The sequence below is a fragment of the Doryrhamphus excisus genome, chromosome 13, assembly GCF_030265055.1.
Source record: "Doryrhamphus excisus isolate RoL2022-K1 chromosome 13, RoL_Dexc_1.0, whole genome shotgun sequence".
Classification (NCBI taxonomy): domain Eukaryota; kingdom Metazoa; phylum Chordata; class Actinopteri; order Syngnathiformes; family Syngnathidae; genus Doryrhamphus; species Doryrhamphus excisus.
Genome location: NC_080478.1, coordinates 9569062 through 9596636, shown reverse-complemented (window position 1 = coordinate 9596636; position 27575 = coordinate 9569062). Strand labels below are relative to the sequence as shown.

Here is a 27575-nt window from a genome sequence, read left to right as displayed (position 1 = left end):
CTCCACTTAAGTGCTATTAACAGCTCCACTTGTGCACGTAATTTACTTTGCATCAGACAGAACCATGTTTGTGTGTGTATGTATATGCGTGTGCTGCTAATAAGGCACAATCACTAACGAGACCCCCGTCCATTCTAAAAATAGAAAGCAAATTCAATCCAGCAGCCAATCTTGTTGTGAGTCACAAGTGTTAGCTTTGTGTCTGGATGACACGGGCGGATGCGTGGGCGACATCTGGGTGTGTGGAGTGGGTGATTAGGGCACGCCACACACCCCCTTTTGTCATTTCCTCAATTTGAATCAGCTGGCTGTTGCTATGCTACGACACGAGAATGTCAATCATACTAATACACTGCACTGACATGTACTACCTGGGACTGTATGACAGCATGACTGTATGTGTCATGCTGCTACTAGCTTAATGCAGACTTTGAGAACTGTTGGATCATTGGAACATTCTCTGGTATTTCCTTTGCCTTTTTTCCAAAGTGGAAGGTTACTCAGCCTGGAAATGTGAGTGAGTCACTACCTGGTGCAACGATATTTCACATTTTCACGTAATCTCACAGCTTGTCCTTCTGTTTCATTTCCTAGCATTTGCTTTCTTGTTTTGGCTGGAAACGTATAAGCAATGTTAGGACCCAAGAGCTAAGATATTTCTTTTTGCAACGCAGGACAGTGTAAAATGCTACATTCAAGACCATTAACTGTGAAAAGACCTGCACTCCAAGAGCTGCTGGAATGATTTGTCTTTGCTTAGTTGTACTTTTGTTCTGCAGTTGTGCAGAATTGGGTGATAGCAGTGCTAATAAATGTGTTTGGTCAAGCTAATCAATCAACCCAAACACTGTACAGTGACAACCTGAAACGACACAAGGAAAGGTCATAAAGAAAACTCATGTAATGGACATGGGTGTAGCAAAAATAATTCAGACGGTATGGTAATCATCTCTGATAGTGGTAACTGGCCCACTGGTGGGGTTATCCACACTGCAGCAGTGACACAATAAAAAGGTAAAAGAACTAAAGTAAGGCAAGTGACACCTGTAAGATAAAGCTATTGTTATAATTGATGGGAATATCAACACGGGGTAAGGTGATCATCAAGACAAGGCAGGAAATCAAACAGGTGAAAGGTGTGAAAATATCACAGGTAAAACAGGTAGAAATAACACAGATAGGAGTCGAACAATTGAAATAGGTGGGATAATCAATGCAGGTAGTGTGAACTGACACGGGAGCCATTGAAACAGGTAGGGAAGCCAACACAGTAAAGCAGAGGTGATCAAGTTAGGCCATTTAATAATACAAAAGTAGTACATCAGTCCATTGACTAAACCAGTCTCATCGGAGGAAAGTGTGCCGTCCTTGTCTATATTTAACCTGAACCTAATTTTGACAGCAAGTCTAATTAATGAAAGCCTCCACAGACAATGGTGTGGGTGAAGTAGGCCAAGGACTCACTCAGAAAATAGACACTGGCTCACTTAGGGACAGCATCATTTGGGGAAACAAAAGAGGGAACGGTATGTTAATGATCTTTGAAATAAGCGTTTGGCTCAGTTGGTGATCTCTTAATTTGGAAAGGGAACAGATCGTTTTAACTGGGAACTTGAGTAACACTGCCTCCTTGTGGCAACTAGCCATTAATTGACATGGCTTCAAAACATCTGTCCAACTTTATTTACAAATCCTTACGTGACAAAAGAAAACCTTACATGTGATACAATGCAGGGTTGGGTTCAACCCTACGAGGTAAAAACAACATCCGTGGAAAGGTGGAATTCACCATGTCTTTCCAACATTAAGCAAGCCAATGACTGAAAAAGGAGACTTTTAAGAAGGACAAAGGTAAATGTAGAGATGCTAGTTTTGCTTAATGACAAAAGTGATAAATTGACAACTCAAAATGTTAGGCAACGAGGGGTGGGCTCATAAAATGAAAAGCCATGGCACAGTACGGGGAGTAAAATCAGGCAACAAACGTGCGGTAAGGCGTCATCAGGAATATTGGTAGTCACAATTCGCAGGTTCCTGTACAAAGTGATGAAAAAACACACGCACAGCTCACCTTTCTTCACGTCATAGGCCGGCACAAGCTTAACTCTGTTGCATACACGCAGTCTAAAGTTATCACACTTTTCAAATCTTAATATAGCTTGTGTTAACACGAGATGCAGCACATGCCCGTGGTGTTGTCATTTTCAAGTATGGTACAGAACTGAAATTCCCAATTATAAACCCTTCAACAAAATGCAAAAAGGCTCCTTCTCAAAGCTGGAGGGGTAAAAACGCTTCTTAAAGGGCCGTTTAGTCAATCCTCAGATAAACCAGTCCGTTGTGAACACACACTGAAATGTAAAAAAAGATAAATATATTATGTGATACAGTTCTCAAAGTTAACATTTGTTTTCTGTTTGTTCTTTCTAACTCTGGCAGGCCGCTACTGCACTGAGTTCTGAGGAGCAAGGTTGTGGTCCATGATAGTTCATGGGAAAGGCCTAAAAATAACCAGAGGGAGAAGGAGAAAGAACAGCTAAGTATGTGGACAACATTAGTTTGTATACAACATGGATGAAAACATGCCTTACATGGAGGATAAAGGTGGGAAGGCAGGCTACTTCCGCTTCATGGACAAAGTGTCTTCATCCTTCAGGACAAACTTTTTCCTCAGTGCTTCTGAGATCAGAGAAGCCGAGTCCTCCTCTCTTAAGGATGTGCAGCCTCTGTTGTACCTGATATGCATGAAAACAAGCTGTGACTGACGGACGATGAGGGAAAACTACATTTGTTTACAATTTCTAACAAGGAAAACAATCAGGCAAAAGTGGTTGGAGTTACCGATAACATTTTTATCGGTCAGCGGCATTTCACACTGACCGAACACGGGTCAGTATGAGGCTGGACTAGCTGACAAACTTGCTGAAGACCAGTGCCTTTCCAACAGTACTTGGTCGTGTCGAAGAGTCAGAAGAGCAAGCAGTAAGTAACAATTTATCAGTGTCCTAACTGATTATTTTGTGGAAGTAATGGAACAAAAGCGGTTGTCTGTGTAGCGTAATAGCGTGTGCATACAGGTTGCTACCAGAGATTTCCCACCACAATCAGTGTTTTTTTTTTTTTTTTAAACACTGATAGTCCCACAAAAAACGTGTAATGACCACATTACCGATGCTGCAGAAACGCGCTGAAATGCTAAATCAAGATGTCTTGAAGTAGCCTTTTTTTCCTGACACTGTCCAGTCTCTACTTTCGGATCGGATTCGGGATCCAACACATTCATATGGCTGTATGTTAAGTTGAAAACAAATGCGGCGTTGACATTCCTAGCAAGTAAACAGCGGAGTAGCGCATGGAGGGCAGAGAGCTTATATATAAGGAAGTCTGTCCCTCTGTGATGTCACAACGCAACAGATTTACCATGCCTTTTCAAACCAAACGTTTTGAGCCATCCCAAACTTCTTTCAGGTCTCACTTCCAAATGCGCAAACCTCATTATCTAAAATGTTGGCATCGTTTAACAAGTGAATACAACAATCTAACTACATTTATAGGTCAGAAAAGTGGGAAAAGCATAATAGACCCCCTTTGAAGGCAGACATTTAAAAAAGATAAATCTCTGTTTATTATCAACGCCTATAAAGTTGTCACGTTTGCTGCTATTTCCTGTTCTATGGCTATTGTTTTCCCTAACACCCCAAAAAACACTTTCTGGGAGACATAAACAGGAGCAGAGCTTGGGAGGAGGGCAGACAGTATCTGGCGTACAGTGCACACCCATATAAAGAAGCCCGACAATCTGTGACATCACAAACAGCCAGTATTGGACCATCCTCTGAAACCGAGCTTTTTGAGCCATCCCAAACTTCTTTCAGAGCTTACTTCCAAATGCGCCAACCTCATTATCTGAAACTTTGTTTAACACGAGAATACAACATTCTAACTACATTTATAGGTCAGAAATGTGGGAAAGCATAATAGGTCCCATTTAATTCTTTTATTCAGTGTTTTATACTGTATTTGGTATGTCTTTTGTGTGTTCTGTGTAGGGTGTGAGTGACTTTGGAGTTAATTTTCAGAATAATGACGTATAAGATCCGAGTCACACCTATGTCAACAGATGTTGAAGGTATTTGAATACAGCTGTAAATGAACTGAAATGTACCTGTCCTTGCTCATCTTCATGCGGTTCATGTCTTTCAGGATGTCCATAACATCTGCAAAGCTGGTGGACTTGGACAGCGACACTGTGTCCTCCTCCGCTTCGCGGTAGTCCATGCTGGGCCTGTCCAGGTCAAATGTTGCCGACGCCGTCATCGACACTGGTGCCATTGGGTCGGGGACCAGCTCTGATACCATAGAGACCATGTCCTTGTCCTCGTCGTCTTCTTCTTCCTCCTCCTCTTCGGTGACGTCGCTGATGACAAAGGAGGCTGCGGCCGTGGCGGCTGGTTGGTAAGGGGCAGTCTCGAAAGGTGCCATGGAGAAGCTCATAGTGGTGTCGTCAGGGGAAAGAAGGTCAGGAGTTAAGGGGTTGGAGCCTGTAATAAACCAAGAATACAACAATCCACCGCTGGATTACAAGAAGATCCACAACAAGAGCTGCACACAGCGCTTTTGAGAGAGGTATTCATTTACCAACTGGACTGCATTGTACTGAGGTATTTGTGATATTATGCCCACTCAGGTACCTCTCAGTGTCATGCAATGCAGTTGCACATCACTGCAAACTACAACCATAAACATATTGTTAAAAACATATTATAAAAGCTTATTCAGAACCAGATCTTATTAGATTAACCCTCCGTACCTAACAAAATGTTCCAAACAAAACCTGTGCCAGGTACCACATGTGTAAACAAGCCAAAGCCCAGTAGATTATCTTTAGCTACTGACTCACAAATTGATGCCAAGACACATCTTAGCATTAACGGGCTCTAAGAGAATCGGCACGTTTCACTTGAGGTATCAACAGTCCTGACCATGACTGTATGGTGGACTTACCAGTATCACCAGCCACAATCTTTGCGATCTGCGCTCTGAGCCTGCTCAGCTCATCCTGAAGGGCGGTGGTGCGGTTGAGCGCCGTCACCCCGGGCTTCTTCAGTCCTTCCACTCGTTTGCCTTCACGCCGGAAGTTGGGCACGGATGAGTTCCTGTGGAGCACCAGTAGAGGCGTGGGCCTCCATTCGTGCTTAAGAGGGCGAGAATCACTCCTGGAAGGACAAGTGTAATTAAACACGACTCTCTGTCCTACCTAATGCTCACTTTCACTGGTACGATCGCCCCAATTCACAAAGTAGCAATTGTGTTAAAATTTCAGGGTGGACGGTCTCTTTACCGCACTCTTGCATACGTCTCCTCTTCATCCGCAACAATCCAGGCGATATCTGCTAAGGTGGGAACCATGGGGCCATCCATAGGGCGAAGAGACGGTAGACCTGGCAGTTCCTGATGCATACAGACTAAATTAATCACATGGTATTAAAACATTTTAGATTTGAACTATTTGGGAATCATACCTGAAAACATGCTCTTTGCGGAGGTCTAAGTGGAAGAGTTGAGCCTATTCTTCTGACAACACTTCGAGTGGACCCATGAGGCTTGTTCTGCCAGATAGGTATGACATCCTGTAACAAATGAAAGACAATTACGTAGCTCTAGAAAATGTCACTGTTAATTGATATTGCCTTAAAAATTGGCCAGAATGCTGTCTTACTGTGTCCGTTTCCATGGTGATGGCTCAGTGCAGGGAGCACCAATGCTATGGTGCTGTAGTGGCTCAAGACTGAACAGTTCACTGAACAGATGCCACGTTAATCTGACAACTCACTCTTGAGATGTAAATTAGAGATTAGACAGAGCATCTGCTGGGGAGACAAGACAAAAAGACTGATCACGTCACCGCTTTAGCCATAAACTTTACCAATAAATTTGATGAAATGGCTCAAATAAAAATAACGATGTCAAATAACGATGGTTTAATGTAAATAAAGGATTTGGCTATTGAATTGTAACGCTTGTTATGACGAAATCAAAGATTGTGTGCCTGCTTTGGCCTGAATTAATTCCTAGTGCAATGAGACAAGATAATCTAACCTTTTCAAGTCGTGACAACACCGATTGAAATTAAAAACACATTATGTCCATGCTTTCTGCGAAATGATGTACGAGATTATGCTTGAGCTCATTAGTCAATAGCGGCGGTATGATTATTAGCACCGGCGGCTAACGGTTTCAAACAAACACATAAGGCCAGGCGTTAGCTTAGGTAGCACCGACCGTGACCCTCAAGTACGTTCAACACAATTCGCACTTCGCTTCGTTTGCACTTAAAATACACAAAAATAATAAAACTGTACATCTTACAGCAAATTAAAGATTGGGCGTGCTGAATTATACCAGTGAAGATATTTCTCCTCTTCGTCTTTCACTGTTGACGTTCTTCAGCGGAAACCGGAAACAGTTGACCTGTATGGGGTTGAGTTTTGTATCACAGCGCCCCAAAGCTTGAAATGAATATTGCACAATGCAGATATTTTTCAAATTTCTATACACAGTTAACATTTTACTGTAGGATTATTCAAATGAATGGCCAATTACAATCCTTTAAAAATGTATTGAAGTAAGTCTATACGGTAAAAGTTGCACACAAACAACCAATAAAAGCCCTTCCTGCAGAACGAATACATAACTACCTTGGCTAAAGTGTCGGTATTATGCCAATAATGATTTAAGCACAAAATACGTGGGACTAAAAAGCAAAAAGGACCCTACAAACGCATATATAGAGAGAGTTGAAAGAGTCAAGATGTGTCTCCCCCAACTATTTCCGCCTTTACAGGATGTCGCCACTGCTGGAGCGGAAGTGGCTCAGATTCATGGTGGGGGAATTAATCACTGGGCGGAGCTTCAGTGTTGACCTGTCTTACAATGATATCATAACACTGCAATGAGAGGACGGCGCCCTCCTGCATCCCTGGTCGAGTGACCGGTAAGTGAAGCCTCTTTCACCACTAACATTAGTAGTTCATCTGCGTAGTAACTACTGTATTCGTTCAGCCATTGCTACTTTGTGGATAAACTGCCCATTATTGTACTTCCTCTTTAGCGACGAATGCACGGACAGTAGCACTTCCAGGAAGCACACTATGACTATTTGTATTAATGTGATTGACTTGTTAAGCGTGCTAGGGGAATCCATTAGATAAACAAACAAATCACCACCCGGAAGGATGCAGGCCTTTATGCTAGTTGTAGAAATGGCAGATTGAAATGTTGATTGGATTGGACAACTGACTCCATTAGTCTACTAAGATCACTTTGCTGTCTGCAGAAATCCATACATGTATGCAACCCGACCCCTCTGCACCATGGCTAAGTTTCTGCCTTATATTGCACTGCAGATGCTGTAAAGTGTGCCAAAAGACAGTCATGGGGAATAAAAGGAGGAAAGATGCCAATTGAGCCCCTCATCCCTTTATCACCAGCACCAAGGCAGCAGCCAGCATCAAACTAAAGACAGAGAGAATGGCTCAGTCTGTGAGGAGAATGGACATTGTCGGGTCCACGGACCACAAGCCTCAGAGGGACAAGACCCGGACCAGCTACTTTGGCAATGTTAAGTCCAGGTCAGTATGCGAGAATACTTGGCAAGGATATAAAAGCACAACATGTGACACGCTTGGCTGCCTTTTGCCTTCCAGTTTTATATAAATGTGCCGCAATTCAGCCATTCACTCGTGGCTGTTTATGTGAATAGAGGAGGGAGATTTAAGGCGACACAATGAATGAGTTGTGCCAGATTAGAGCATGAACAAGAATGCTTTTTTCAGTGCAAATATGCTCGTTTTCACCACAGAATGTTATCCAGCTGATTATGGAGCTCTTTCATACAGCCGCGCTACAAAGAAATCATTTTAAATGCAGTATTGTACTTCAAACCTGAAAGCATCACACAATTTATTTCATATGGTGGAAACTTATTCTTATCGTGGAAACAAATACAGTTGAACAAAGTGACCTAAAGCCTAATGTTTAACCTCATAAGTCAGATTGACTTGAAATTTCTCACATGCTCTACAAACACCCTTGTACCTTGAGGGTCTTTAGCAAAATCACAACAAAATTTGGACACCTTTAGGGGATTGACAAGCACATGTGTGTGTAAAATGTCGGTAAGATTGGTTGAAAAATACGCTTGCCATCAAGCAAAATGTCTTTGCAGGAGCACAGGTGGGACTTGGCAACTAATGTCCATATAAGTCATTGAGGATATCTGTAGCACGTATATGCTAGCATTTTGAGTACAACCAGGGTGGTTCTCAGGAATCACACATTACCCGTGAGTAGCAAAAAAAAAAACACATGTAAAGGAAATGCACATTAAAAAAAGAAGTTTTGATGCCTCTCACATTTATTAGATGCATTTAAAATGGAGTTTTCCACATTAAGAAACAACTAGTACATGCATACAGTGCATGACGTGTGAAACAGCACCATTTGCTGGATTTGTAGCTGCAGCACTCTTTTCCTTCTGCGCTTATTTAACTTTCAATTTCCAATTTCAAACAGAGACAGACATTTGTGAATATATAATAGACAGGGGTTGTACTGTATTTGTATGCTATTTGTGTATGCACATCCATGTTTGATGTAATCTTGACCTTGGACCTTGATCTCAAAGCACATATAGGATGAATATCTACTGTCCTTTTTCATTGTTTTTGGTCTTTAGGCTGGGCTCCAAGTTGCCTCCCGGTGTCTCTCAGCCGCCACAGTTTGCTAAGCGGTCCTGGGACACTCAACCTCAGGCCCGAGGTTTACAGGACCCTTTAGCCAGCAACCAACGGTACTATCATCATCAGTACCAACCCCACCTTGGTCGACCTCTGGACCACATCCCTCACATCAGAAACCCTATACTGCGACAGTATTACCTACAAGGTACTGCCTTTTTGGTAGAAGGATGCCTTCATAAAGTCTTGCACAGGCAATGGTTTAAGTAACATTTTAACATTCTTAACAGTTGTATAAGTTTAAAAATAGTTAACCATGTAAAATGTTAAAACAATATAACTGCATTTTGAAACAAACCCTTTTTTAAAGTCACATTTTAACATTAATTGTCACACAAGTGTAAAAATAAGTTAACCACTGTTGATAGTAAATGTTTGTGTTTTGAAACAATTCTCCTCATAGGAATTAATGGAAATACAAACAATCCTAAAACCTGTATTGACTGTACAGGGGACGCACTTTGTTTACAATGTAGCATTATTAACTGTCATGCAAGGGTAATAAGAAGCTAACCAATTAATAGTAAAACACACAAAAATGACAAAACACTGTTGTTCACATGAAAAAAAAATCTTGAAGGAAATAACGAAAATAGAAATCTGGTTTTACAGAGTTTTTTTCTAAGATTGAGTTCTAATGACGTAAATGTGATCCAGACTTCCTTATATGGGCTACAGATTGCCTGCACTCAGTACAGACGCGGACCTACGTATCTGGAAGTCCTTGGGAGTGCGTTAATATTTTTAAAAAAATATTTTAAAAACTGTTGTTTAGATTTGTATTTATTTTTTTATTCCCAGAACAAATAATGAAAATAGAAATAATCTGTTGGCATCATAAACCAGTTTAAAAATATTTTAATATATTTATATTTGTAAAAGGACGCTAACCACTGTTGATGGTAAACATTTGTAGGAAGTAATGGAAGTAAAAATTAACATTATTAATCTTTAAGGGGAAAAAGCCTATACAGGTGCATTTTATTAACGTTACAACACCATTAACTGTCATGCAAGTGTAAAAATAAGGTAACCACTGTTAATATCAAAATGTAAAAGGAACAAATGTTGTTCTCACTTACTTTTTGTCCTTCGTTGAAGTTGCTCCATCTTTTGGAATAAGTGTTACAAAAAAAATTAATGTATAACGGTCCAAATGTTTTAATGAATTATGAATGGATTATGATGATAATTTGGTTCCCCCTCACAGGAACCTCATGGGATGTGAACGCTGCCGTGAAACAAGAGCAAACAGGCCGACATACTTCACATGATGGCAAAAACTGCACGGTCAGTTACGGATGGTTGTCTGACTGTTTCACGTTTGTCACATTTGCACACTTTCTTATATGTGTGCAAAGCTTATGGTATGCTAATTAGAGCATGATACGCTTGTGGACTGATAAAGAAAGAAGGTCTAAAGTTCAGAGCTGAGTGTTTGATTCAACATGGGTAAACTGGATCTGTTTCAAAGCCTCTACAACAAATACAACTGGAGGAATATATCTCAAAGTTATTCTAAGGTATGCTGGTTTTGATTTGAATGCCAAGCTCTTGAAGGTGAATCATTTATGTGTTCTCTGTGTCTTTAAGACAAACCATGTTTTGTGCGACTCGGCTGATCTGCGTTGAACTTTGCACGGAAACGTAGCTATGTCTTTCTGCCTTTTTAAAATTGATAAATGGGTCCTTTTCGTTATACACTGATTACACACCCACAGGACAAACCATTAGGTACTTTTGCACAACCTACACAGAGTATAGAGTACACCGGGATACAGTATAGGAGGTGAATATAAGCACTACAGTATAAGCACTGAACAGTGCGTGTAATATGGCTGCTTAAACAGTAGCCTACCAGAAAAGGAATTAATCGGCCTCATAATTCCTTCATCACACACTTTGTCAGTCTCTCTTTCTTTCAAATTAGCCCTTCAGCTTGACCCTTCAGCTTCATCATGCAGTTGGTCAGCCTTTTTGAAACTCATAGGTGATAGTGGATTTTTTGACACACTATAAACCTTGCAGTATTGCATCCATTCAATGTTGCCAGCATCACTCGTTAGTTCCAATGATGAGACGTCTTTTTTTCATCGGAGGTCAACATCTGCTGCAGTCCAAACAGAGGCTGTAGTAATTCTCTACACTTGATCATACTTAGGATTTGTCATATCGAAACACGATTGCTGCATATGACTTCAAAACAGGATGTTAGCATCCAATTCAGTATTTGCTGAAGCTGCACTATAAGCATCATGGGAACTGTAGTTCTTTTTAGCCAATAATTAGCCACATCACTGTGTAAGCCACAGGCTTTAAAGTAGGGATGAGCGAGTACGCCACAATCTGTATCACATCACACATCTAAATTATCTGAATCCGTATCTGTACTCTGAGTGGGCGGGGCATAAACCCGGAATGGACGTGGTTGAACCTGAAATGTGTGCGGCTTCCATCTTTTAAGTCAGAAGTTGCTATATTTATTATTATCCCCCTATATCTGTGTGACTTATTTAACTATTAGCCATTGTTCAATGCAGCCACATTATTATTATTATTACATTATTTAAATGTATCTTTCTATCTAGATATTCCTAATGCTGTTTTTTCCCACCCCACACAGGATAAGTCAGTGTTTAGCATCTCATCGCACGTCAGCAGCAGTGATACAGCTCCCCATTCCTCGTCTCAATCATCACCTTTGTGTGCTACGCTGGTCCACACAGAGGTACGACTCAGCTCTTGTCACATGATACACATGTTGTTGTTCTTGGTGGTGACATGATTTGTCATGCAAAGCAACACGTATGCAGCTGCATGCGCTCATATGAACCCATGACTTTAAAGTCTGGATGTACACCATATAGATTCTCTCTATTTCTGGTCACTTGGATGTGTTAAACAGTGTCACACAAGTGTTGCTTGTCACGGGTGCCTCAGATTTGACTACAAACAAAGAGAGGAGGAGGCGGGAGGGAAGAGAAATGCAGGCAGAAAAGAGGAAGTACTATGCCGTTGCTGGGTTGTAGTCGGTGTCAGTCCTCCTAACATGGCCTCTGTCTGGAAGCAGCAGGAGCAGGTTGGAGCAGGAAAGAGCACCTCTACTGAGCAAGGATCACCTGAAGCGCATTTGGATTGTCATGGTAAAGAGAAGATGGATCCAGAGACTTTTAATCTCCTCTCAGCTCCGGCTCAGTCACCCTTGCCAGAAGCAGAGTACGACAAATTACTGGTAAATAGTATTTTTTTCCATATGTCATATTGCAAATATGCTTGCTTAACTATTTACATTTCATAAGATGTCTTTTGACCTTTTATAATATGTTTCGGGAGGATTTGCAGGTCTGACTGCATTTGTTTGTTTTATTGCATTACAGCTTATATGAAGTGATCATCGGCGTGAGGGAAATGATTACACTGAAAAATACCATGTGATAAATGACACGAATAAGCAGAAACTTGTATGACTTATGTGGATACGTATGATATATTTATGTGCTACCGTCAGGTTGAGTCAGACACGTTTTCATTGACCAAAATACACCACAAATATTTGGACATTGACAGTAGATACTCTTTGTAAAGTTAAATTGAAATAAAAAATAAAATGTGATTGAAATGTAGACTTTACTTTAATTTGAAATGTTTCACAAAATAAGTTAAATATGCTTGGACCCAATGTTTGTTTACGGTCTTAATACTTAAAAGTGTGTAAACTGAAGTTTAACAACTTGGCCAATAGGTAGCACTGTAGTGTTAATTGTACGATCATTCATTTGCCTATTGAAGGTGTCTGATATATTGTGAGGGCGGCACGGCGGACGAGTGGTTAGCGCGCAGATCTCGCAGCTAGGAGACCAGGGTTCAATTTCCTCCCAAATTCCAAAAACATGCTAGGTTAATTGGTGACTCCAAATTGTCAATAGGTATGAATGTGAGTGTGAATGGTTGTTTGTCTATATGTGCCCTGTGATTGGCTGGCCACCAGTCCAGGGTGTACCCCGCCTCTCACCCAAAGACAGCTGGGATAGGTTCCAGCACCCCCGCGACCCTCGTGAGGAAAAAAGTGGTAGGAAATGAATGAATGAATGAATGAATGATATATTGTGGTTGTCTGACATAATTTAGTAATTTTTTTTCACCTGACTGTAAATTTCATTTGTGGCACCCCCTATGGGTTGTGTTCAAAATGTATTGGAATACATGTAATACGGATATACTCAAGGTTTTGTAATCATGAGACAAATGGTCAACTAACACTAATACACTAATAAAAACACGAATAAGAATAATTGAAAACTAATAACACAAGTAGCAGGGGTAGTAGGGGTGCATGTTTTGCCAAATTGTCCCATTCATGTTAAGCATGCTATGAACCTGCTAATGTAAAATGTTGTGTGGTGTGTGTCTAAGTGGCTGTTTGAAGATGTCAGAGGATTCACAGAGCAATGTCTTGTTGATGCAAACAGGATGTGGAGGCGGTACCGATGCCTGATGGACAGCTTTGCCTTTTGGCTCTTCCACCTGAATGCTGTGAGGGGGAAGGGCCAGATGCCACGCCTTATCTAAAATTGTTCTGCCGCCACATCACTGACCGCAAGGTGAGGATGATGAAAACTCACAAGTACACATCTACACAGCAATATTTCCTATTGGGAATACAGTAGATCATCGCTTTTTGTCTTTCGTTTCTTATGTGCGTAGAGTACCTTGAAGGTAGAAGAGCGCTATACAAGTGAAAGTCCATTTACAGTCGTCCCTCGCTATATTCTGGTTCGAACATCGCTCCCTCGCACTTGAAAATTACATAATAAATGGCTGTTGACTATTACCAGTCAAAAAATATTGTTATATGTAGTATTCTGGCCATTGCCGTCAGTAATGTTACATGCCGATTACCTTCATGCTGCTTGGCATGACTGACACAACAGTTCTCCTCCCAGTTCTCTTCCCATTACATGTGGAAGTGGTACATTTTTGGCTTCTTATTTTGTCCTTCTACCCCACTCTTTGAAACACTTTCTTAAGTTTATAAAAAGTAAATTGGAAAGGCTACGTAGTTAGCTCGGTAGCTTGCTATGCTAGTGCCAGTTGTCTCTTGTGTCCCTGCAGTGATCCCGCAGACTGTGCATAACATTTGAGCAATGCGTTGTAAACAAAGAATAATGGGAGTGTAAAGGTGTCTACAGGACCCTAATAATGGGGAAAATCGTATTTAGAAATCCAGAAACTTTGCTCTAACTATGAAAATACTTATTAATATATGGAATGGAATGGAATGGCCTTTATTGTCATTATACAAGATGTACAACGAGATTGGAGAGCTTCTCTTTTCAGTGCAGTAGTCAAGTTAAAAAAAAAATTATATAAAAGTACAGTAAAAAAGACAATTTAACAAGATATATACAAGACATCCAAAATATACACATAGTATTGCACAGGAGCAGATGTAGGAGCAGACATATTGCAGATATATTCATTTTAGTGCAATGATAAATGGGTCATAGTGCAAATAATGACTGGTGTATACAGATGAGTAAAGTCACATATGAGTGTATTGTATTGGGTTGTTAAATAAATAAATATGATTTATTATGATATGATATGATATATATATATATATAAAATATGATATAGAATCCTACTTCACAGAAATTGACTTATCGCAATCAGGTCTGGAACCCATTAAACGAGGGACAACTGTAGGCTAGTATTTAAAAGTGACTGTGTGATTCTTATATTAGAGTCAGCTTTTTCTTCACTCCAGTGCCTCCTGTGCTTGGACTTTGAATGTCAGTCAATATAAGTCCAAATCTTCTCTCATGGCAGTTCGCCATAAGATTTTCTTCCCCCTGAAAAATCTGGTTATTCATTATTGAGGTTCCACTGTAGACTAATGTTCTTTGTTCTTGTTTAGGGTGTGGTTTCAGGTATCCTCCTGGTCACGACAAACAAGATCTTCTTTGATCCGTGCAAGACGCATTCCCTGGTGAAGGAACACGGCTGTGAGGAGTACGTCCTTTCATGCTCTGTGGACAATCTGGCGTCTCTCTCTCTCTTCTCGGACATCTCACACGTTCACTTCACCCACCACTCCCAGAAGAGGTCACTCCTCCAAAACACTGCAAGTTTTTTGAACACCATCAGAGTTTAATGCAATTTTTTTTATATGTTTTTTAGGAGAAGAGGGAAGAAAATGTTCCAAAAGCTAAAAACTAGCAAGAGGGAATCAGGTTCAGCTTTGACACTTGCAGCTTTGTCCAGTTTGAGTCTTAAAGAAGAGGCTGTAGGAAATAAGACAACTACTAGAGTGTCGGAGGAGGTTGGTAGCAGCCAGAATGAGGCGTCGTCAGAAGCATCTGGAGGACCTCTCGGCATGGCGGCCACCTTCTGCTGTGGAGCTCCAGATTTGACAAATCAAGTCAAGAGTGTAGAGTCAGTGGATAGTCCAACTACAGGTACCTAAATGGTCTTGTGTGTGTGTGTGTGTGTGTGTGTGTGAATACATTTTTTTCATAAATAATAAATACTCTCTGTTTGTAAATTTCCAGTGCCTGGAAGGTCCTCGGCAGAAAGTCCAGGAAGTGTCATGTTTGTGCGTCTGCGGGTTCAGTCGCCTGCAGGAAAGACAAAAAGTGCCGGAGGCTTTCAGTTTGGGATGAACCAAACCACTGCAGCGAGAAGGGAAGCTTGGCTTGCCCTCTCGCAGGAGAGGTACAGTTTAATACTCCCTTCAAGTCCGCTTAGAGTGGAACCCGTTTTTGAACCTGTGGCAGTTTAACAATGTCTCCTCCATTTATGCATATTTAAATTTTTACTCTTCTATTTCCATAAGATGGTCTATCCTTTAATCTAGCAGAGCTGCTGCGCTAATTTAATTTCATTCGAAAAGTTTTCATATTGTGCAAATGTTGTGCAAAAATGGGTGCAGTTTGTTAGTTGCTGTGGTAGAATGCCTGTTAATACTTTAATGCTTTTATCTTGACGCTGACTTTACACTGAACAGGAAGTCACTGTTAATGCTGTGTTACTAGGCAGTAGTTATGTTGCTGTTGTAGTTTCAAGCTGCTTAACCATGATGATGACGTTAACAGTGCTACAATACATAAACATAATACATAAATGGAACAATTTTTTAAATAGAAATGAGCCCTTTGGTTCTCCCATTTTTTTAAAGCGGTCAACTATATACTCTATGTCCACATTAGCTGGGTCATTTTTAGAACACAGTGGACCATGATGTGATGGGTTGGTTGACATACAGTAAATTGGCTGTCAACATAAACAGGACTGACTTAAGCTATTTCCACTGTACTAGCTTTTCGTATAATTTCCCTTCATGGTGGACAGGTTTCTGGCTGGCTACTACTCCTTTAGAGTTATGTGATAAATGGTGTCAGAAGTGGAATGGCTAACATTTGGGACATGCGGACCCTTTAGGTGAAAGACTCCAGAAATCGATAATCCACTAGAATCAGTGGAATGGGAGCTATGCCTGAACAGTTAGACATACTACGCCAAATATTGCTGTGACAAATGGTGTCAGAAGTGGGATGGTTCGTCATGAGGCCTTCTGTGGCCTGCATAGACAGACCCTTGAGCAGGACTAGAATGTTGGTAATAGACATAGACATAGACTTTCTTTATTGTCATTGCACAATAACACAGGAGTGAAATTGCCAACGAAATGTCGTTTCCTGGCTCCCATGTAATAATAAATAACAATGTGGAGAATAAATAGGTCCCATCTCAAGATGTAGGAGATAATATGATGAAGCTGGTATCAGAAGTGGGATCTCACTCCTGCAAGAACTAAAAATTTAGTTTTTTTGTGGTTCCCACCCATCTGGCAGATGAATGAACATCCTCTCTTCTTGTTAAATATGACCTAACATCACAAAATGTGCACGGAAGTTGAAGATATGGATGGCTCGGAAGAATAACGATGTTACCGATATACTGATTTTCACTGTCATCATGCTTGATGGCTAGTATTGCTAACATCACATTACAAAAACATGCATTCTTTCTAGTAAACATCTTTTTGTCCATCATTTTGTTCCTTACCTTTATGTCATGATGCTAGGTGACATTGTAGCATAATCTACTTGAAATGTCAAGGTTTAACATTTATGAGATTACCAAGAGCCAGGTTGTCGATTTACCCCGTGGTTGGCCATCTTTGGTGACGCAACTGCCGGCCTTGTTTGTCCGTTCAGACATTCCTGAATGGCTGCTTTCTTTCCTCCTTCTGCTAGCTCCGACGAGCTGTACGCCTTCCTTAAGCAGCGGCGACCAGACTTGTGTCTACTCAAGGGTGGAGAACAGGAAGGGGATCGCCACGAAGAGGAGTTTGTACTGGTGGAGGACAAAGACGAGGAGGATGAGGTGGAGGAAGAGGAGGAGGACGTGTTACAGAAACAGCATAGTTCAGGAGATGACTGGGAGGTGAGAAGTTTGTTTGTGAAGAATCTTTGAAGGACTTTTTTGACCTTGTGGACGTGTTCGATTGTAGATGGTGTTGATGGAGGACAGCGGTGGGGACAAGCCAGCCCTGCTCACTGCAGACAAGGACCCTGAAGGACTACAGAATATTGTAGAGAGCAGCCACATTTTGGAAGCTTCACATGTCAGAGAGGTCAGTGAAGCACACGGACTTGACTTTTTTGTCACTTATAGAGTACTGTAGTTGTACACAATGTTTGCAAATTATCTCCATTTGTTCCATTCAGCATGCTTGAGGTCAAATATGGCCGACATTGGGCAGTTGAGAGCACATATTTCATCCTGATGGTGTTTAACAGGGTTCAGGTTACTATGATAGTTAATTTATTAACTATGTTAATACTTTGTTGTGTAACGGCTGCACAGTGAAAGAGTGGTTAGCGCGCAGGCCTCACAGCTAGGAAACCCGAGTTCAATTCCACCATCGGCCATCTCTATGTGGAGTTTGCATGTTCTCCCCGTGCATGGGTGGGTTTACTCCGGTTTCCTCCCACATTCCAAAAACATGCTAGGTTAATTGGTGACTCCAAATTGTCCATAGGTATGAATGTGAGTGTGAATGGTTGTTTGTCTATATGTGCCCTGTGATTTGCTGGCGACCAGTCCAGGGTGTACCCCGCCTCTCGCCCGAAGACAGCTGGGATAGGCTCCAGCATCCCCGCGACCCTTGTGAGGATAAGTGTTAGAAAATGAATGAATATTAATTCATAAATCATTGTTTTTTGTGGTTGGGTGGGGCCTATTATGCTGGCATATTTGGTAATTTTTTTTTGTTTATCACTTAACACCAACATTGGTATACAGGCTTAGAAGTCTGACCTGGTCAGGAAACATGGCCACTATCGACCAAAACGGCTCTAACAGGGAAGGGGGCTTCCGGTCATAAAAGGCCATAAATCATTGTCCATTTTCTTGAAAGCTATGCAAGGAGCTGCCACCCAAGACGGTGGGTCATACCTGGCAGTTGGTGTACAGTATGTCTCGCCATGGCGCCAGCCTCAAGTCCCTTTACCGAAAAATGAGCGCTACCGATTCGCCGGCGCTCGTCGTCATCAAGGATGCGCTGGATGAGGTAAAGTTTATAAGAACTTATCTGGTGCTTGTTCTTCAAGGTCTCCTTATGACGACCTTTCCTTCCTTTAGATATTCGGCGCATTCCTGTCGCACCCGCTGAGGCTCAGTGAGGCATTTTACGGCACGGGGGAAACTTTTCTCTTCATGTTGCATCCGCGCTTCAAGGTCAGTGTCGAACTTAGCACCAGAAGGCAAGAAGTGATGCTCGGCGAATGTTGTGGGATGTATTGATGGACTGTATTGACCATCATCAGTGGTTGTCGCGACTTTGCGCTTTTCTTCCTGTCACTCACAAAAATACTTATAGTGTCCCTCTGTCTACAGTGCTTCAGGTGGACTGGAGAGAACTCCTTTTTCATTAAAGGGGACCTGGACTCTTTTGCCATTGGTGGAGGAAGGTAAGATTTCTATACAAAAAGTACTTTTTATCTGCACACTTTCAGTACAAAGATGTACATATCAAGCCTATACCAATACAATATACTACACAATAATTAATACTATTGTTACATGGATAATATTTAGCATGATTATGAATTTTCTACTACTGGATCTGTGTAATCATCTTTCTCTACAGCGGCCACTTTGGTCTGTGGGTGGATGAGAATCTGTATCTGGGCCGCAGCAGCCCCTGTTACACCTTTAATAACTGTTCCCTCTCGGAAACCGACGACTTCCGAATCATGGAGCTGGAAGTGTGGACATTCAGCTGAGAGAGAGAGAGAGTCCCAGTGGCGTTGGACTGAACGAGCATGGCTGTGATTCCACATTGTACCAGTCGGGTCATTTACACAGACTTTGACGACTTGGACTTTGGAGCGCTCGCTTCCTGCCTGAAGGGAAGTTTTAATGGGTGATTCATTCCTGTGAATACGAGAGACTTTTGCACTTGTCTTCATTTGTGAATCAGTGATGATGTCATCATTTATCATGTGAACAGCTCTGCATCCTCATCCCCAGCCCTGTAGAAAGAAAGTTAGCGAAGACACTCACGGATAGCATTATATTTAGCATACAGAGTATTATGTATGCTAGTGATGCCTTCTTGACAGCTTGTCAATCAATACAGTAGATGTGTATACAAATAAAGCCTGTCAATTGGTAATCATATGTACCATATATACAGTAGATCCCGTTGTCATTTGTGGCTATAGCCTGATCAAGTGCTCTAATTGGTCACTTGCTACCTTTTAAGGGTATATTATTGTGTATGAATTCCTAAAATAAATGTAGACTTGCTGGCCATAACATTAGGTACCAATGCTGCTTATTAGCAAGGAAATACTCCCAAATATTCTCATAGAACTCCAATATATATCCAACCACATTATCAACATTAAATGAACCTCTCTACTAAAATTCTTGGATTGGATCTCTCAGCTGTACCTAATGTGGTGTCCACTCCAATATGTGTGCTACACAGGTTTCCAAACTGCAGTGTGCAACACATTGTAAAAATAATTTTAACAAGATAACCAACAGCAAAAGTTGAAAATATTTGACCTCAGAGGTTTTAAGAATAAAATCCAAATACTGCAAGAGGAAGAGCTGTAAGAGAAAATTCATCATTTTTCAAGATATTATGAGGAAAAACCTAATTTTAGTAGCATAAAGCTGAAATATTAAAGAAAAAGGACATTTTTTAATGTTGAAATATGATAAATAAAAAAAAATATTTAGTGGTTGCATTCTAACAAAAAAAGTTGCAGTTTTGAGAACTGCAAAGAATTGCATAAAAATGCAATTCAAGTAGCATAGATTTGAAATATTAATGAAAAAACTGAATGAAAAACATTTTGCAAAATGAAAACCCATTTATTCTTCTAATAGGCTTTTTCCACCTACCTGTATATCACAACGCTGAGATGCATTTTTTTCTTCAACTATATAAAATTTCTTAGCACGTCGTACTTTGTAAAATATCAAAGTGGGCCTTGCATCCTTTTATTTTTATGTAGCCCTCTCTGGAAAACTAAAATGATTACAGTGTGTTGCTTCATAGATCACACGTTACGTGTACAAAAAAAAACAACTTTATTTTGTGCTGTACAAAAAACCCCAGAATCAAACAGAATCACAGTGTTTCATGTCAAATGATCTAATTTAGAATTGTCATAGATTTCAGTTGTCATGTTTTTTTGTAACAGGATAAAAGACAACAGCTAGTTTGACCTTGAACTGAAGCAGGCAGCTTGTTGCAAGTGAGTGAAAATCATCTTGTACATTATAACAAGCATTCTTTGGTGTAGTGTATTGTCCTCCAGGTCAACGAATGTTGGCCCTGAGACCTCTAATTAAACATTCACTTGTGTGAATTGCACTGAGCTCTCAAGGTCGACCTTCCGACATTTAACGCTCTTGTTTGTGCACCGCCAACCCGATTAAAAAGACATTTCCTGCTGCTGATTCTGTCCCCCAGAGATTGGACGTAAGCGGGCGTTTCCTCCAGGACGCCGCCTCAGCAACATCATCATCAGGCGCTGCCCGGCCCGAGGGAGAGCTTTCAGGCAGAACCATCACAAACGGCTGAGACGCCCCGGAGGAGGCTGGACCGCCACTGGGTGACACAGTAGGACAGAGGTGGTATGGTGCGTGAGATACACTGAAAAGCTCATAGCGCCTCATTTACTGTATGTGTGCTTGTATAATAGTAACCCAAATGAATACTTGGATATAGGAGGCTTTTTCCTATCCCAGTTCAATAGCCACAGGAATGACGCGCTATTGTGCCAGGTACTGCTTGGCCCTCTCCAGGCCCTCCTTCAGGAAGCTAATGTAAGTGGATGTCGAGGGATCCTCAAACCCTCCAGAGAAGCTGAAAGTGGTTCCCTCTGCCTCTTCATCAGGCTTCATGGCCGTCTGGTCCAGGAAGAAGTTAGCATTGATGTGATGGACCTAAAGAAAAGCAGAAGAAAGATTTCCCTTTAGGCCAAATGAATCGGCTTAAAATGCCCACAAAATTCTCAACTTTTTTGAGAATATCCTGGGGAAAATACCTCAAATTTTACTCAATAGCGTCCCCTGGAATTAATACAAGAAAAAAGTGGAAAATTATTTTCATAGTTCTGACACTGAAAACGTGTTTACTATCTTCTAAATACGTTTTTAACACCATTACAGCCCTCCAGGCATGAAATAATACCTTTACATTCATATAAAGATAGATATAATCTGACTAAATTATACATAAATAAAACATGTGCTCCATGCAATAAAAGCCTGTCTCACCGCAATTACTGACACCTTGTGGCCATTGTAGTATACGACATTCACAATTAGATAGCACCTTCTTAATGGGTTACTCTGGTATTTTAGTTCATTTATGAAAATGATTGATTCAAGCAAAAAATATGCAAATTTTTTTGTAATAATGGGCCGACATTAATGACATTAATATGTTTGAAAAACCATGTGGGCGAGGCTGTGAAATTTGAACCACAGTGTGGCAAAAGACGACTATTATGTAATCTCAAAACAGCCATGCTTTCAAAAACACAGGAAGTCAGCCATTTTGTTTAGAGGATGCCATGTTGAATATTATTTTTGCTACCAAATGGGTGATACTAAGTGACTTGTTGCCATAACATGTGGGTGGAGTGTGGCGACAAACTCAAATAACTCAGCCTATGAGGTCAACTCGAAACCCAAACGTCTTGTATGTGATGGCAGACATGAAGAATGTGCCACAAACGCCAAGTAGTGGTGACAGGAAATGTCTAAAAATGACGTTTGTATCATCGCTGTTGCTAATGAGTATAAAATTGTCATAAATAAATTCCATATGATGCGTTAGTATCTCCACTTGCTTGTTTGAGTGGTGCCCTCTACTGACAGGAATGTGTAAATGGCAAAACTTCACTCCAGACGCTCCAATACAAATGTACACATTTGTACATTTACGGGTAGTCCTATATGCTGCAGCTTGAATTGTCCTAAGTACTTAATAAGGGTGGAAGATGACTTACAATAGTTCCATTTGGGAGTGCAACCATCATCTCCACGGGGAACGCGTACTTCTCAAGGTGCAAGCGAGCTTTTTCACTCAGTGCGGGGCTACGCTCATCAGCCTGGATTGGAGAAACAAACGTATTGAATTATAATGTAGTGAAAGCATAGCTTTATTAAAATCATCTGTTTTCTTCTTTTGCTTGTATTCTCACCTGCATGTTCTCCAGCTCTTTGACCAGAGACCAGCTGCTCACAAAGCTCTGGTTGAGCAGAGCCAGTACGGGCGAACTTTCCAAGACTGTTTCCCGGAGAGTTCGCCCGGAACCTGCAGACAGAAAGAGAGGCACGGACATGTCATGGATCCATCAACTAGCAAATAGTAATTCTCTAAAACCTGCATGTCAATTCTCAAAATAGGCTGTCGCTCCATTGACACCACAGCATATCGTAGGAAGCCCCCGATGTTGTGCTGATCAACATCCAGTCTTATTGGGACGATTTTTTACATAGAAAATTTCTCAATTATATATTTCAGCGATAAACTGTTGCCACCTCTCTAAAATGATGCAGGAATTTTTCAAGTAACATTTTTGTACCGGTCGTACAAGTGTGAAACTAATCATTCATTCATTCATTCTCTGCCGCTTGTCCTTACGAGGGTCGCGGGGGTGCTGGAGCCTATCCCAGCTGTCTTCGGGCGAGAGGTGGGGTACACCCTGGACTGGTCGCCAGCCAATCACAGGGCACATATAGACAAACAACCATTCACACTCACATTCATACCTGTGGACAATTTTGAGTCACCAATTAACCTAGCATGTTTTTGGAATGTGGGAGGAAACCGGAGTACCCGGAGAAAACCCACGCATGCACGGGGAGAACATGCAAACTCTACACAGAGATGGCCGAGGGTGGAATTGAACTTGGGTTTCCTAGCTGTGTGGCCTGCACGCTAACCACTTGGTCGTCATGCAGCCAAAATTAATAATAATAATAATGATAATAATAACCACTGTAACACAAACACTTAAGCTTATGATGGACGTCAGTGGCTCCCTAACTTTTGACATGAAGTCATGTACCCCCACTCTGCACAATTAAAAAGCATAATGAAACATCCATCCATCCATTTTCTATACTGCTTATCCTCACTAGGGTCGCAGGTATGCTAGAGCCTATCCCAGCTGTCTTTGGGCGAGAGGCGGGTACACCCTGGACTGGTCGCAAACCAATCACAGGGCACATATAACAGTCGCCAATTAACCTAACATGCATGTTTGCATGATGTGCACACATATACATAATTATGAACAGTACAGAAATCAATAAGGAATTGAATTTACATTTGTGTACCCCACTTTGGGAAGCCAGAATGGAGGTGAATAAATTGAGTAACTTTGTATGACGTGCCAGTATTTTGTTTGCATTCTATTCTACTATGGGCTGTTATCAGTATAGGAATGCCATCCACAATGCAGTGCGTTTTTATCCAGTACCCTCACCTCAGCAGGACTGGTCGTCTAATGCTCCCCAAAGCAGAATTGAGTGCACCAACTTTTTCTCTGCCTCGGCTCGCTGGAAGGCCTCAGAAAAAGGCAAGTAGGACACCTGTGGTCACATTGGAGAATCCGTTCAAGTCTCGTATGTTGACTGTAGCTCACGTACTGTAGATAACGTTGTGTTTACCTTCTTGAAAGGGTAAAGGGTGACCTCCAGGCGATGTGCGGCTTCTTGACGATTGATCTCTGTGGTCCAGTTGATGTCCTCAAAGATGAACTGGATGGGTTCAGTGTTGCCGCCTCGGCTGTCAATGATGTTGCCCTCCTCGTCCGTGATGATGGAGGGAGTCGACGGGCCAGTGGACTGCAGTTCCAGCTGTAACACACAGGTAGGGGTGAGACATATGCAGTAATGTCATGCTAACAAGAAGACAAAAGAGGCTCCAAAAGGCTTCTCTGCAGCGCTTACCTGCGGTAGGTACCCAATGTCCACCTCCATGTTGCTGCTCTCGCTGGCACCGTACAGCCACTCCATGTCCACGTTCAGAGACCTGTGCCAAAGACAGACAAGTTCCACTAGAACCCTTATGGAAAAAAATATATTGCAGTATATTGGCAAATATAATGCAATGTATTAGGAAATATACTTCCATATATGGGATCTTATGTTTATATTTTCCAATATAGTGCAATACATGCATAGATCATATATGTGTATATATTGATACATATAAAAAATATCTTGCGATCAAGACCAAAAAAGGACTATATTTTTACATATATAAAATTGCAAATAATTTGGGATATATAAACTCATATATTATATATTTGGATTTAATATATTTCAATATATTGAAAGCGGCAATCATTTGTATATTCTGCAATTACATGAATATATAATATATTGTATATGTACAAAAATATATTATTCCATGTATTTATAATATATAATGTATTGGAAAATATAATGGAAAAATAATATATTATAATATAATACAAAATATTTAAAGTAACATATTGATAAATATATTTTCTTTTCGTAAGGGAAGTGTTGTGCTAACAGGCCGAAATCGCACATGATAGCAGTAAAAAGTAAAAGAGACTCAAATTAGTCGATGAGAAGGTACAACCGAATGTTTGATTGTCCTGTACGCCACTCAGGCTGTTACAGTACCAGTCAAAAGTAAAGAGACACTTTATCATGTTAGTCAGTGCAAAGGTGCGTCCAACATTTCACGTTCTTGTATTTACTCAACCTGTTACAGGACCAGTCAAAGTAAAGACACTTTGTAGTGTTAGTCAAGGTGCTACTCAGCATGTTAGTACAGTTTAGAATTTTTACCTGTCACTGGGGACGTAGAGGTGGAAGTGTCGCACATGAGAGGCGTCTTTAGAGATCACAACGTTACCGGTGAATTGGCCCGGCGTGAACCAAAAGGGAAAGTTTGGGACGTCGTTGAGCTGAAACTCTGCGTGGATCCTGTAAACATTTGCACGAATAGGCTGGAGTAGCTCAGGTTTAAAGGTCAAATTTTGGAGGTCTAAGGTGTCTCTTCACCTGAATACGATGTCGAAATAAAAGTCGTTGCTGGCACGAATGCATGCAACAGTGCCCTGAGGTGCAAAGCGTGACTTGATAAAGGGTCGGGGGTGAAACATACTCAGCAGCGAGTGGATGAAAACCTGAAGCGGGAGAAGAATAGAAGAATATAACATTCATTCTGGGAACTCTTTTTTTTTTTTTTTTTTTTTTTACCTCTTTGCCCTTAGGTATAGGAGGGTGGTAGCGATTGTTGGACAGGTACCCCGTGAAGATGTTGAGCTCACTGGGGATCACCCACCACGTGTCCCCAACCTCCATCTTGCCCTTAGGTGGGAGGAAGACCCTGAACTGGCTAGCGAAGAAGGACGAGGAAGGCACGGTTGGACTCTTCCATGAGCGCAGACCACTCAGGCAGCTGTGGGAGACCTGCAAGAACATACATGCTCCTTGTAAACACACCTTCAATCATCAGTAAGATTCCTGCTTCCTTGATTCATATCGATTAATTGTAATGGATATCTTTTTGCGCAATGTGATAAAATAACATTTTAAGCCTCAAAAATGTATAAGTTTTATCTTTAAATAATATAAACGTATAAATGTGAATTTTTAAGTCAAGCTAGTTCATTTTCAGTACATATTGTATTGTAGGATTATGGGAAGTATAATATAATAAATTGTTTTTTGGAGGAAAAAAAAGTCAATATCAGACATTCCTAAATACTGTATTACCTTAATCTATGAGGATTTTATTTTATGTGTGTACTTACTTCGGTAAACACACACTGAATTAGCTTGTACTACATTTATAAACGTGTCAAATTACAGTGCACAGTTTCCGAATCGTATTTAATCTTTTTTTTTTTTGTAGTAACTGGGGTCATATCAGTCAAAATATTCAAGTAGATTATGATAACTGACTGAGTTAGTGATTATTTTACCCCAAGGAAGCCATCCTTGCTTTTTGTCATCGAGTCCATAAGCAGAGGCTCCATTTTGGCCTCCAATGTTAGAGTCTCTCCATTGTGGTCTTCAATCACATTCTCCTCAATGTCCTCTGGAGGAGTAATCCCTGTGGAAAGGGAGTGAGACAGTGCTGCCTGTCATCAATCATTACAAGATATAACAGAAGAGTTAATCCTGATTTACCTGTAAGTTTCTCCACAATTGGTTTAAACTCCTCTGGGCTGAGATAGAGATCGTGGTTGGTGTCCAAGGAGGAAAAGAGAAAAAGCCCCTCAGGACCCAGAGTTTGCACGCTTTCTTCCTAACAGGGAGGGCATAACCATTAGACAAGCTATTGTGTGTGCTTTTTGGGTCAGGCACACTGCAACTCATTTTGCACAACTGTACAAATAGTGGAGATTTGCCTGGAGGCCAGAGATTCCTTGCATGCGTTCCATCCAGTCAGTTCCAGACAGATGCTGACTGCCAGCTAGACAATGGATGACTGGGACGAGGGGGGGGGGGGGCAAATTTGAGGTCCACTAAAGACCAAACAACATAGGTTTTAACAGCTGGAACTACTGAAGACACACCCAGGCTGCTTGTAAACCCACAATGAGCTGGAGAAATAGCAGATGTGTGCATTTTTGGGGTGGAAACTGACTAAGGTGCATTTAAATGTGCACAGTATTTACTTTGCACTAGGTACACGTTAAATATAGCAGATAAATACATTTTCCTTTAGCTTACTTTGACGTTAAATCTTACATTACGCCTCAGGAGCTGTGCATCTTGATAATACTTGACGCCCCAAGCTACAAGTGGAACAGCAAGGACCAGGAGCAGGGTCCACATGCGTGTGGACCTCCACAATTCAGAGCCCCGACTCTGCTGCCTGTTCTTCCCATCCTCGTAGCGGGTCTTTTTATCCACATCTGCCGCCATCCTCGAGCTCCGTGTCGCTTCTATTTACACGAAGGCATATTCGTCCAGAAAAAGGCTCCCACACGGTTCATTTAATGTCGAGCTCATCAAATATGTGCTAACTACCGGCTGTTGTGTTATCTCGGACGCCTGAGAGGAGCGTCCTTTCCTGCTGTTTTGAGTTCGCTGAGTACCGCTAGCTAATAAGCGACTCAACCATGGAGGGGCTCGTTGAATATATCAAGTGAACCCACAACAACCCGGAAATCAGGGAAATACCCCCCTTTTCGCAAAGCAGTTTTATTTTTTATCGTGGTAAACGGAAACATGTTACCACAG

The 27575-nt window shown here is 41.2% G+C and overlaps 3 protein-coding genes across 13 annotated transcripts; 1 reads left to right on the top strand and 2 right to left on the bottom strand.

Moving 5' to 3' along the window:
- Window positions 1–1282: 1282 nt before the first annotated feature.
- On the bottom strand, window positions 1283–6841 carry mtfr1l (mitochondrial fission regulator 1-like). 9 transcript variants are annotated; one of them, XM_058089919.1, is made up of 9 exons: window positions 6699–6826; window positions 6370–6471; window positions 5720–5867; window positions 5523–5630; window positions 5342–5451; window positions 5005–5216; window positions 4166–4541; window positions 2592–2735; window positions 1283–2501 (listed from the first exon to the last, which is right to left on the bottom strand). In XM_058089919.1, exons 3-8 carry the CDS (start codon window positions 5732–5734, stop codon window positions 2618–2620), a joined length of 939 nt encoding a protein of 312 aa, XP_057945902.1. In that variant the 5' UTR covers window positions 5735–5867; window positions 6370–6471; window positions 6699–6826; the 3' UTR covers window positions 1283–2501; window positions 2592–2617. The 9 variants fall into 9 exon arrangements, with proteins under 9 accessions (XP_057945902.1, XP_057945907.1, XP_057945903.1 ...); XM_058089924.1 differs by having other exon boundaries at window positions 6403–6471; XM_058089920.1 differs by having other exon boundaries at window positions 6778–6796.
- Window positions 4204–19498, top strand: si:ch211-15d5.11 (nuclear receptor coactivator 7). 2 transcript variants are annotated; one of them, XM_058089908.1, is made up of 17 exons: window positions 4204–4626; window positions 6845–6994; window positions 7407–7631; window positions 8738–8946; window positions 10009–10088; window positions 11422–11526; window positions 11869–12030; window positions 13268–13399; window positions 14716–14903; window positions 14979–15256; window positions 15350–15512; window positions 17057–17246; window positions 17314–17436; window positions 18223–18375; window positions 18447–18542; window positions 18702–18775; window positions 18955–19498. In XM_058089908.1, exons 3-17 carry the CDS (start codon window positions 7531–7533, stop codon window positions 19088–19090), a joined length of 2190 nt encoding a protein of 729 aa, XP_057945891.1. In that variant the 5' UTR covers window positions 4204–4626; window positions 6845–6994; window positions 7407–7530; the 3' UTR covers window positions 19091–19498. The 2 variants fall into 2 exon arrangements, with proteins under 2 accessions (XP_057945891.1, XP_057945892.1); XM_058089909.1 differs by lacking the exon at window positions 4204–4626 and having other exon boundaries at window positions 6644–6994; window positions 7491–7631.
- Window positions 19499–20392: 894 nt separating this feature from the next.
- On the bottom strand, window positions 20393–27494 carry selenon (selenoprotein N). 2 transcript variants are annotated; one of them, XM_058089910.1, is made up of 12 exons: window positions 27063–27494; window positions 26517–26634; window positions 26309–26439; window positions 25581–25793; window positions 25383–25507; window positions 25167–25304; window positions 24294–24375; window positions 24012–24200; window positions 23828–23933; window positions 22538–22650; window positions 22343–22444; window positions 20393–21272 (listed from the first exon to the last, which is right to left on the bottom strand). In XM_058089910.1, the coding sequence occupies exons 1-12, from the start codon at window positions 27255–27257 to the stop codon at window positions 21099–21101; spliced, it is 1686 nt and encodes a 561-aa protein (XP_057945893.1). In that variant the 5' UTR covers window positions 27258–27494; the 3' UTR covers window positions 20393–21098. The 2 variants fall into 2 exon arrangements, with proteins under 2 accessions (XP_057945893.1, XP_057945894.1); XM_058089911.1 differs by having other exon boundaries at window positions 27081–27492.
- Window positions 27495–27575: the final 81 nt, after the last annotated feature.

What these genes read in the sequence shown, in the direction of transcription:
- mtfr1l (XM_058089922.1), bottom strand. An exon ending in CGCAAAGAGCATGTTTTCAG is followed by an intron (nt 5,452 to 5,522) that starts GTATGATTCCCA and finishes TGTATGCATCAG; the next exon opens with GAACTGCCAGGTCTACCGTC. An exon ending in GAGACGTATGCAAGAGTGCG is followed by an intron (nt 5,217 to 5,341) that starts GTAAAGAGACCG and finishes TTGTCCTTCCAG; the next exon opens with GAGTGATTCTCGCCCTCTTA.
- si:ch211-15d5.11 (XM_058089908.1), top strand. Translation starts at nt 7,531, where the DNA reads ATGGCTCAGTCTGTGAGGAGAATGGACATTGTCGGGTCCACGGACCAC. An exon ending in AAGCTTCACATGTCAGAGAG is followed by an intron (nt 17,437 to 18,222) that starts GTCAGTGAAGCA and finishes TTTTCTTGAAAG; the next exon opens with CTATGCAAGGAGCTGCCACC. An exon ending in TCAAGGATGCGCTGGATGAG is followed by an intron (nt 18,376 to 18,446) that starts GTAAAGTTTATA and finishes TCCTTCCTTTAG; the next exon opens with ATATTCGGCGCATTCCTGTC.